Below are 11,435 nucleotides of genomic sequence, written 5' to 3' on the forward strand. Positions count from 1 at the left end.
GCCAGTCATGACCATCACTGTCTATTTTGTGTCACAGAAAACAAGAAAAAAGGTGAGAGAGATGAAGGGAAAGTGACAGAAAGAGAGAATTGATTGCCAGTGCCGTCGAATGGTGGAGCAGTTTAGTGTTCTTGCCATTTCAAGAGATTTTTTCTGGTTATTAGTGTTAGGGCAGTTGAGTGGATCCAAGAGCGGGCACAAGGCGGGTTAATTCACACTTAGAACTGTTTATTGACAAGCTGAATGTGCAAAGGTGGGTTCAGTGGGCTGAAAAAACTCAGAGCTCGACTGGCAAGCAGCGTCTTCACAACCAGAGCTGGGATCTGAGTTGGAGGAAAAAACACTGGCAGTCAATAAGGTCACAGACTAGATCAAAACTCTACTATCAAGAAGCTAGAGCTGGGCCTTAGCACTAGTTACCTGTGGGTTAACGGACAAGTTGAGGACACAGGGCGGGTTGCAAAGGTGCTTGCAAAACCATTGATGAAATTACCAGCATCGCTTGCATCAAAACAACTTCATCGGTGTCCTTACACAACACTGAAATTAAAACGTTAACCAATCAGATAACAAAACCCATGATAGCTTAAACTGATGGGAGTGTACCAGGACTTTACCATAGATGTATTATAAGATGTATTATATTCATTACATATTTATTATGTGGTGGAGTAAGTGAGTAACTAACTAAGTGAGTAACTAAATAAATACTTACTTGAATCTATTCAACTTTGCACTTACCCTACTTTTAAGTAAGTAGGCTACACATAGTACTTTTTACTCAGCTACAGTTATTTAACAACTACAGTAGTAATAGAATTAGTTACTTTGATTTTGCATGTGTTTTCAGTTACTGTGGCTAATATAATATACAATAATATAATAATAATAATAATCCACTAATACAATATAGACACTTAATATTTTCCAGATATTACTTCTGTTCTTTTATCAAAAAAGAATACATGAATAATGAATAAAAACCAAAAATACAAAAGGCCAAACATGTTACAGTACAACATTACATCCTTAAATTGAACCTACATGAGGATATGCACATCGTCAAAATGAATCTGCCTGTGGCTAACTTCATGAGCTGATTGCAGTGACATGGCTGGCATTACACATCAAAGCTAATATTAACCACAGACATATCGAAAATGTTACCTAGATTGAGCATGTGTACTATTTTGAATGAAGGACTTTTGAATGATTTCGCCCGATGTCATCTGGGATAGGCTCCAGCCCCCCGCAACCCTGTACGCAGGATAAGCGGTTGACGATGGATGGATGGCTGACTTTTGAATGGAGGACCTGACATTTAACACAGTATTATTACACTGTGGTTTTGCTCATTAGAGCAGTTAGTAGTATATTAGGGGCAGCTTTGGGCGTGAACAGATTATTTACTTTATTCGTTTTTGTTTTAAACTTTCTCAGTAACAAAATGTTTCAAATGCGTGAGTGATTATTTAGGCTAGTCTTATCGTTCTTGTGTGACTCTTAAGGACAGCAAATGCGATAACCTGCCACGTTGCCAGAGAGGAGAAAAAGAACATTTATTTTATTGAAGTAACATGGCGACTTACATAGAAAGGAGAAAAAAGCTACAATTGTTAGGATAGTAGATTGAGTGACATCTATCTCAGCTTAAATCACATCCTAATGTCGGACGCACAGCTGTCGAGGCCTTCGCGTCAAACTAAAAAACAAAACAATTGTGGAAAGATTTCAAGTGGTGGAAATAAAACAGCGGGTGTCATTTTGATTCTTGAAGGTCTTCATCGTAATCTGATTCACTGTGTACAACAAAAACACTAATACACTGCAAAAAATCAGTCTGCCCGCCCCCTAAAGGGCGCTCGCATAAAAGGTCTCTCCCTCTCAAAGTCCCTGGCTGAATTTCAATCCCAGTAGCCTACACGCTGGACTAGAGGGTTTATTTTAACAAATAAAAGTTGCCAAATGTTGCTGGCCCAAATCTAAGATGCATTTATTGTCACAATTAGGAAAGTGAAGGAGCCTTAGCTTAATTTAATCATATGATGCACATGTTCCCCACATTGTTATTCAGAATCCTATTTTTATTTAAAAACATAAAATATTAGGACTGATACTCGTCAAAACAAACAAGCAACACAAACAGTATGCTATCCATATACACAAAAACACACCATTGTGGTAATAGAAAAGACTAATTACAACATTAGTCCACATACGAATGGGGGTCAGTGAAGAAAGTAAGAGTTGATCTTAGTTTTAATGAACTTCCAAAGATGATGGCTTGGGAAAGTGAAAAAATGTATGAAAGTAAGAGTTGATCTTAGCTTAGTTTAAGAAGACTTACAAAAACGGTCTGCAGAATGTGGTGGTAAAACCAAAGTGTAAAAGGAGAGATTCCTTAATGCAGATGGTCTAGAGGTTGAGGACCATACAAAACCGATAGCCTATGTATTAGCTTAAAGGCCGTCCCTCAGTATTCCCATGATGCAATGCGATGAAGAGAGTTTTGTTCAAATGTGCTAATAAGTCTCCTATTTGTTTGAAATACAAAAGTTACTTTGTGATTTATGCTATTTAAACATGTATGCTTAGAATGTTTTTTGTTGGCAATTGTCATTCTTGTGATAGTTTACAGTTGAAACCATGAAGGGAATGTTTCATTTTATAATCACAGCCGCACTGTTTATTTGAGAAACTGCATGTCAACTGCATGATGAAAATCACTATTCTCTCTCCCCATCCGCTGTCACACACGGCAATACCCTCTATCGTGGCCGTTTTCATGACAAAGTCCAAGGCCACTATTCTGCAAGAAGTCCATCCCAGGCTGACGCGTGTCCACCCATGTGTGTCCCAATATCCACACTCCAGGAGTACCCAATGTACCCAAAAATCCAGAGAAAGTGATAAGAAAATTTTGAGTGTACCTTTTTAATTTGGGGTATACAAAAGGGCTTGGTCCATTACCAGCCCAGTACAGTCCACCAAAAGTTACTCAAAAACATTTTGCAAAATACGGTCAAAAACTTGTTACAATACAGGGCTCTTGCAGATCTCTCCTCCCTTCTCCCGTGTTACTTTTTTCCTACTGCCCATGCACAGCGAAATTACTAACCCACCCAATCAACAGGTACAAAAACACAATATCAAAAACAAAAAGAACTTCTGCATGACCCATGAACATATAGCAGGTGTTTAACAACACTTTTGCAAATACCATATATGCCAAAATGGCTCTTACACCCTCCCTAGTTACACTATAGGCAACCGCATAGCAGTTAGTTTCTTATTGAACCACGATAACTTTAGGATTAAAATAAGTGTTTTTTCTCTCCTCTCTGACAACCTGCATGTTACTCCAATCATTGTCCTTAAGATCTACAAGACCTCAGTCTATAATTTAAGAATCAAACAAGAGCGCAAATCCCCGATAAATAAGAAAATCACTCACACATTTGAAACACATCCTTACTGAGATAGTTTAATCGTCATAGAATATTAACATAGGGGTTTCTAAGATATAGCAACAGTAACATAAAAGTAACCTGAGTTTGCATTCTCTATATCTGCGACATCTGTGTGTCCGACATTAGGATGTTATTTAAGCTGAGATAGATGTCACCCAATCTACTATCCTAATGGGAGACAATTTTAAGTATCTTTTTTCTCCTTTCTATGTAGGGCACCATGTTACTTCAATAAAATAAATGTTATTTTTCTCCTCTCTGGCAATGCGGCAGGTTATCGCAATTGCTCTCCTTAAGAGCCACAGAAGAACGAAAAAATGATCACTCACGCATTTGTAACATTTTGTTACTAAGAAAGTTTAAAACAAGAACGAATAAAGTAAGCGCAGGAGCGCGCAAAGCTGCCCCTAATATACTACTGCAGTACTTCCACCAGTGGCTATTTGTTAATATTATAAACAATAGTGGAAAGTAGATAAATACATTACTCAAGTACAGTAGTTTTTAAGGATACTTGTGCTTTACTTGAGTATTTCCATTTTATGCTACTTTTAAGTAGGTACTTTTCAGAATAATATTTTACAGTTTATAAATCGTTATGCATGAATTAAACAACAGTACCAGAAAGAATCTAAAGCAGTACTACTTTTTGATACTTTAAGTACATTTTGTAGCCAGTACTTGGGTACTTTACTTAAATAACATTTTGAATTCAGGACTTTTACTTGTATGGGAGTATTTTTCTAATGTGGTGTTAGTAATTGATCTAAAATACTTCTTCCGATTACAAAATACTTGACTGTACCTTTAAGAAATGCACTTCCGGGAGGGGGAGCGGGATTCAAAAATGTAGCCCCGCCTCTGCTGTTTGTCATCGCGGAAATAGAAACTTAACATCAGCCAAAAACAAAATGGGTGCATCGCTGGACACTCCGGCAAGGTGTCCTCTGTGCAACGAGCTGACAGGGGACCCCGTTACTCTAAAATGTAACCACCGGTTCTGCCAACGATGTATAGGAGACTTGTGGAGTGTTGTTCCGAACGGGCCGTACCATTGTCCGGAGTGGAGATGTAAAACTGTGTACCAGACCCTGCCGTTTGATAGCAGCTTGATACGGACGGCCACCAACAGTCGACATGCTCAGTCCCGTAGTACTGCAGGTATGGTTCAAACTAGGCTAACTATGAGCTTGTAGCCGGGCTATAAGTATTGATGTAGCCGAATACGTACGTGAAGGTGAGAGCTTGCTAGCTAACCAGCGTTACGTCCCTCTCACGCTATACATTTACGTGAACGTTACATGTTGTAAAACCGGCATGTCCTATGAACTAGGTGGTTGCCAATGCTAAGTTAGCCAACGTTTTTCTCTTGCTACTAAATTATTTGTGATTCTGGCACCCAAATAAATAAATAAAATAAAGGCCGGACTTAATTAACGTTACGGAAAATGGCATCCACAACCTTATGTTTTACGCAAAATGATGTAAAACCACATTAACGTTATAATTACACTATTACATGTTTTTAAAAATATGTAATAGTGTTTGATTTAACGTTACAGTGTCATGGGTCGGATTCTTTTTTCTAATATTTAAGACCAAAGTTTATGGTTCATATTGTGACCTTTGGCATTATGTAACGTGTTCATGCAGTCCCTCTGTGTTTTGCATAAATCGATTTTAAAGGTTGAAAACCTAATAAAATAAAAAGGGGTTGAAAGATTAAAACTATGTTTTGATAAGTTGTAAAATCTCAGCAAACATTTTGCATTTGAGGTTTCACTCTCCACAGCTGAATCACTCCTTTTTTACAGCATTTCTCCAACACGTTTTCAGAGTTTCAAATTTGTCACTGTTCTTCTGCTGGTTTGGTAGTTTGTTTTCCAGGTTTGAAACCTTGAAAGGGTGATCTGATCTTTTCCCCATTTTGAATTTGCTACGTCTGTTAAAATTTTCATTCTGGGCTGATAATTTGGAAGACAAAGGTGGGATTTCCTTTCCTCCACCAACAGGATTAAAGCAGCTGTAGGGAATTCGGGCAGGCAGGGCCAGCGGGAGAAATACTAATGTGAAACACTCCTGGAAACTAGAAATGTGTGGAGGGCTATGCACCACGCAAGCAGCTTTTCTCACTGGACTGAAAAGGCACAAGTTTGAAAATTTCATCCCAAACCTAGTCACAAAAAATATGCAGAAGTTACACTTGAATGTGCTGTCATTGCGGATTCTGTTCTGTCATCTGTCTGTGCTCTTTCTGCGGCTCAGTCGATGTGACATATCTTCCATTGTGCAGGGGTTAGTGTGTCAGAAAAGCATGCTGGCTTGCGTACTTCAAAATGCGACCGGATGCAGTAGGACATCCTGGTATTTATGGAAAAGTGCATTTGACGCTTTGTATTAGCAATAAATAAATGATATGGTAGTTTGGGTACTGGATTGCTCCCAGTTGACTAGTGCTCTAATAGGCACTGCATTTTTTATTAGATTTTCAAAGCTTTTTTATTTTATTTTTGAGAAATATGATGTGATATTTATCCCATAATTGTAAGGATGCACCAAACTGATATCCAGGGTGACTATCAGTGTTGATAATGTCCTTATATAGTGGACCAGGTATCTGTATCTAAAATGAAGTGTTTTCACTACCAGTTACATTCAAACTGCCATGGCAGGTCATCGAGTCAGTGACAGCTTTCCTAATTGAGCTTACAGGGCAACGTACTTACGTACGTACTTATAACTAACTTGAGTGCAAAGAAGTTAGTTAGTCGCTGCTTGAATGACCTAAAGTGGCCTTCACTGGCCAAAAGTATTGCTGTAAACGTGTAAAGTCAACCTTTCCTCTGACCAGTTTTGCTTTGTTTGTATTCTCTTTTTAAAGGCGCATCCAGTAATAATGAACAAAAAATATTTAACTCGACATTGGGGAGGCCCTCACTCACCAGTCGACTTCTCGGGAAGAGAAAGGCCAGCACACCTGTGTCAGAGCAACCTGACTTAAAGCGATCAACTGTGGAATCTCCCCGTGAGCAGTCGAATGACACCGAGACTCCCACCACTTCCTTTTCAGATAAACCCGGGCAGTCGAGTACTGTGGAGACGTCCAAGAAAGCAGTGCACCCAGAATCTGCACAATCTGAGTGTGGTGATGGCTTATCCTCCAGTGACAGCTCTGACAGCAAGACAGTACCTGAAAGTGACATGCCACATGACATCTCAATCCAGCAGAACAAGCGTAAATCAGTTGAAGTCGTGTCATTAGATGACTCTGACAGCTCCAATGAAGTAGATATATGTGATGCCCCTCGTTTTGCAACCCCCAAGAAAAATACACAAGTGACAGGCATTCATGCATCACCAAAGAAACCTGCTTCACCTGCCAACTCGGATTCCTTTCCTGGGGTCTCAACTCCATATAAAGAGAAGTCCACAGTACACCATGTCAGCAAGTCTCCTCTGATATCCACCCAACATCCTGCATCCCCAAGTCGTGTTGGCATCTTCAACAGGTTGGCGGGCAGAAATTCCAGCCCTGTGACCTGCCATTATTGCCCTAAAACTGGGTTTCAGTCTGCTGTGAAGACCTGTCTGGTGTGCGGAGCTTCCATGTGTGCTGAGCACCTGCGTCCCCACCTGGACTCCCCTGTCTTCCAGAACCACACCCTTGTTCCTCCCATGGAAGACATGTCTCCCTGGAGGTGCACGGAGCACCAAGAGATAAACCGAATCTTCTGTCGTCAGTGTGGAGTGTGTGTGTGCACGGTATGTACTGTCATCGGCTCACACCGTGACCACATCTGCATCAGCATCAGGGAGGCAGAGAGAGAGCTCAGGGTAAGTGGTGTCTTTAGATTCACAGAAGTTGTGGTAGATAATTATATAATATTTTTCAATTTTATCTCTGTACATGCTTTCCCCCAGGGGACCCTAAAGGAGGAAATCAAGCAGCTGCAGGAGACTGAGGAGCAAGTGATGAACAGAGTGACTGAACTCACACAGAAGAAAGACGCATCCAGAGTATGAAATGCATTTATGTATTTAGGTTAATAGGATAGACTTACAAGATGAGAATTTTTATTACTCAAGGTGATTAATACATTGTAATAATGTACATTAAAAGTTGTTTTCTTATGGATGCACAGACTATATTTAAGGGGAAAATAGTTACAGTATACATAATGGAGCTGTAGCACTGTATCTCTAGAGTACATATTTTTTGTGTTGTAAGTAGAGGGCATGGTTACACATTAGCAATATTTATCAATGTTTAAATATTTCACTATTTAAAGTTGGTTTGAAGTTCATATTGTTTGAGTCAACATCATCTTAAATTCAGATTTTCACATTTCTTAAGTCTTACTTGCACGGGTAGACCAATAATTGGACATCAAAGACCTCCGACTGCAAGAAGAGCCTTCGTGAATACTGCATTACATGACGCTGATTTACATTGTGTCCATCCAGGTAGCTTTAAGTGAGGCACGCGTGGGGGTGCAGCAGCAGTACGGCGCCATCAGGGAGGCCCTGGAGCAGGAGGAGCAAACAGTTCTTCAGCGTGTGACAAAGGAGGAGAGCAGGGTTCTTGAGGGACTAGAGGAGAAACTCAGGCACCTCCAAAACTCCCTCCAATCCATCCAGCAAGGCCTCCACACTCTGGAGGGGCTGGCTGATGCCAGGGGAGATGCACGCATTCAGGAACAGGCCTTCATTATGGTGTGTGAGATGTTAGGAGAAAAACCTGTTGTTGGTCAAATATAAAATCCACTGCTGGCCTGTGAACACTAACACAAAGAAATTGTCTTTTCCCTCTTTCTCACGTGACAGGAATACAGCAAGATAGCCCAACTGTAAGTGATTTCCTCTCAACTTGTCAACATGTAAAGCAGTAATTTGTGAATATGTTAATAGCTAAAGGTAGGGCTGGACGATATGGCCAAAAATGTTATCACAATAAAAAGTTTAATATCTTTTGATATTGATAATTATCATGGTATGTATGAAATTTCTTTCGAGTTTAAAGGCTGATTTCTGCTCCTAAATGAAAGCTGAAGAAACCTAATGGTTAATTGTTGTTTAAACTTTTCTTTATGGTCAACACTTAAGGCTAAACAGTGGATCACTTCACAAATCTGAGATGGAACATTCAAAACACTTATAATAAAATCTTTGTCAACAAATATGAGTAAAATTAAGTAAAAGCTTTGTCATTCCTTTTTCCTCAATAAAATAAACATCTTAATTAAAAATAATTCCAAATTTGTGTGATTCAAGTGAATAATCAATGAACTATCAAACATTTATTGAATATTGATTGCACATTTGTTATATTAATTTGAAACAATATATATCGTGATAATCATTGTTTTATTGTCCAGCCCTAGCTAAAGGTGTTGCCAATAAAGCCCAGCTTCGATTTATGAAAAGTCCTTAAGGTACTATATTTAAAAACAAAAATTCAACAGCAATGTGGCTTTAAAGAATCAGTGCCCCTGCATCTCAGGGTAATACACAGACCTCACTGTTTAGGACATTTTTATGAACAAGGCAACATTTCCGCTACCCTTAGCACAGGCATATTACTAATATTACTAACAGCTACTGTCTTTTGGTGTAGATGTGTAGTGTGGGTGTGCTTTCCGTGTTCTTTTTTTCACATTTCTGCAGAAGTTTGTTAAAATGATAATGGATACTAAATATTTAACAGAATGTGCTTGTTTGCTCATTTGTATTTTTGTTAATGTTATTTTGTTACTTATTTTCTTTTTCCTTGTATTTGCCCATTAGTGCTGCTGTCCACTTTGTTTCTTTTTTATTTGTAACTGTGTCCATGAACCTCCTTCAAGGAATAGAAAAGTAATTTTTTCTGGTCTTCTTCATCAGGGCTAGTAACATGGGCTGCTGTTTGGACCAGTTTGAAGCTCCAGAGGAAGTGGATCGGGCCCGGCTGAAATTTCTGCAGAGGTGGACCGAGAAACGGCTGGACACAGTCGTCATCTCTGTGCCAGGCAAAGACGGAGTCCTCTACAGACTGCTGTGTGAGTTTTTTTTAAAGTACAAACACATGTTTACTTTCCTCTCACTGATGAATCACAGCTAATTAAACTGAAGGGCTAAATGCATCCTTTAGACCCAAAGGTGGTGCATTCAATTAGTCATAATCTTCTCATCTAAGTGCAGTAATTTCTTTTCCTGTCTACAGATGGTACCGTCCCCTTCTTGGATGCAGATACAGCCCACCCCAAGCTGCAGCTGTCTGATAACAACAGGAGGGTGATCTACAGCGAAGCCCAGCAGGCCCACACAGATCACGAGGCTCGCTTCAGCGCCTTCCCACAGGTGCTGGCCTCCTGTGCTCTGGAGGGGGGTCGCTGGTACTGGGAGGTGAACGTTTCGTTGGATGAGGGCCGCTGGAAGGTGGGGCTGTGTGAGGGTCAGATAGAGAGGAAAGGTCAAAAGGACAACTCTCGTCTGGGCTTCAACTTGTACTCCTGGTGCCTGGCCTATGACAGAAGGAAGGTGGAAGCTCTACATAACAAGGTGGCAGTTCCTGTGGATGCAGACCAGCTGCAGAGGGTAGGAGTATTCCTTGACTTTGAAGAAGGTATTTTATCATTCTTTAATGTGACACCAGGGGGCAGTCTAGCTTTAATGCATTCCTACGAGCACAGGTTTACTGGTCCTCTTTACCCAGCCTTGTCTGTGTCTAAGACACACCTGACCATCTGCGATCTCTTCGAGTCATAAACCAGGCAACACTGGCATGTCAGTTCTGCTGAAAATGTACAAAAAAATACATGAAAGCATTGTGCCTTTTTTATGTGAAAACCATTTCATCATTTAAAACGTACCAATTTGTAAAACACTCGGGGATGATAGTCATGTATTGTACTATAATGCTATAGAATAATCATTAAATGTGATGTTTTTTTTATATATATATATATAAAATACTAGTACTGGAATTGTACCATGCCAGAAATACTTTCCAACGCTTTACATGCAACATTCCAGAGGTCGAATATTTTGGTATCAGGATTTTAATATTTGTATGTTTTTCATTTTAGAATGTCAGTGAACAAACGAGCAAGTTTTCAGGCAAGTTATAAGTGCAGGGCAATAAAAAGTTGATTTGTATCATATTTCCATTTTGAATATCTTTTATATCTATTTTGCTCCTATGATGACCCAATTGTCTTTTTACAGAATAAAATGTTTCAAAAGCAAAGTAAAACCTGCATTACTTCTTGCCTTTTATACTTCCTATTTGCGTTTAAATCCCAGGTGTGTGAGTGGGTGACATGTTTCCCCTCAGCAGGTGACAGTGGTGTGCTAACTTTGATCTCTCACTGCCCCCACATCATGTGAGCTTTTCCCGACAACACCCAGTGCCTTTGGCACAAACTCCTTATAGAATCACAGTTCGCTACTGTTGTTAAAAAGCCCTCCTCCATGCTCAACTCTGAGGCGCATTTATTCTGACTGGGAGTCTGTGTGGTAGACGTCATTAAGAGGGTGTTTAGATAAACACCTTCTGGATGAGTGGTAGAGTACCAGCATGCCAGTGGTTCGGGGACAGCTGGCCATGGATCAAGGCTGATCCAAACTTGTTGGCTAATTGAGTAGCTTAAAATCCTTGGGATCGACAATAGTAAAAGTACTTTAATGATGCAGGTGCATCAGTCAACTATGGCAACAATTTCACACTTGCAGACACGTGATCCAAAATCCTCTGTGGGCTTTGCTTTATTTCTCTCTTCCCTAGCTGGCACATGAAGGCAGAATGCAATACATGTCTGAGAGAGCGAGAAGGGGATTTTAACAGTCAGGATAATTAAATTCTCCCCTCCCCGTCCATGCAATGGTCTCTTAAACTCAGCCAGGCTGTCAGCTTTTCCAGACTTACCATTACATTAAATGAGCTAAGGGCTTATAGTATATTGGCAAGGGAACAATGTGTCACAGTTA

General features: G+C 39.9%; 1 protein-coding gene and 1 long non-coding RNA gene across 2 annotated transcripts; one reads left to right on the top strand and one right to left on the bottom strand.

The window, feature by feature from the left end:
- Positions 1-207: 207 nt before the first annotated feature.
- Positions 208-4,761, bottom strand: LOC123962385. The gene is made up of 3 exons (XR_006822916.1): positions 4,276-4,761; positions 421-540; positions 208-323 (listed from the first exon to the last, which is right to left on the bottom strand). It is a non-coding gene; the product is annotated as an uncharacterized LOC123962385 (long non-coding RNA).
- On the top strand, positions 4,329-10,695 carry si:dkey-29p10.4 (E3 ubiquitin/ISG15 ligase TRIM25). Its single transcript, XM_046038475.1, has 7 exons — positions 4,329-4,631; positions 6,352-7,304; positions 7,392-7,487; positions 7,935-8,183; positions 8,295-8,317; positions 9,351-9,505; positions 9,670-10,695. Exons 1-7 carry the CDS (start codon positions 4,382-4,384, stop codon positions 10,212-10,214), a joined length of 2,271 nt encoding a protein of 756 aa, XP_045894431.1. The 5' UTR covers positions 4,329-4,381; the 3' UTR covers positions 10,215-10,695.
- The last annotated feature ends 740 nt before the right edge of the window (positions 10,696-11,435 follow it).

The sequence above is a fragment of the Micropterus dolomieu genome, linkage group LG22, assembly GCF_021292245.1.
Source record: "Micropterus dolomieu isolate WLL.071019.BEF.003 ecotype Adirondacks linkage group LG22, ASM2129224v1, whole genome shotgun sequence".
NCBI lineage: Eukaryota > Metazoa > Chordata > Actinopteri > Centrarchiformes > Centrarchidae > Micropterus > Micropterus dolomieu.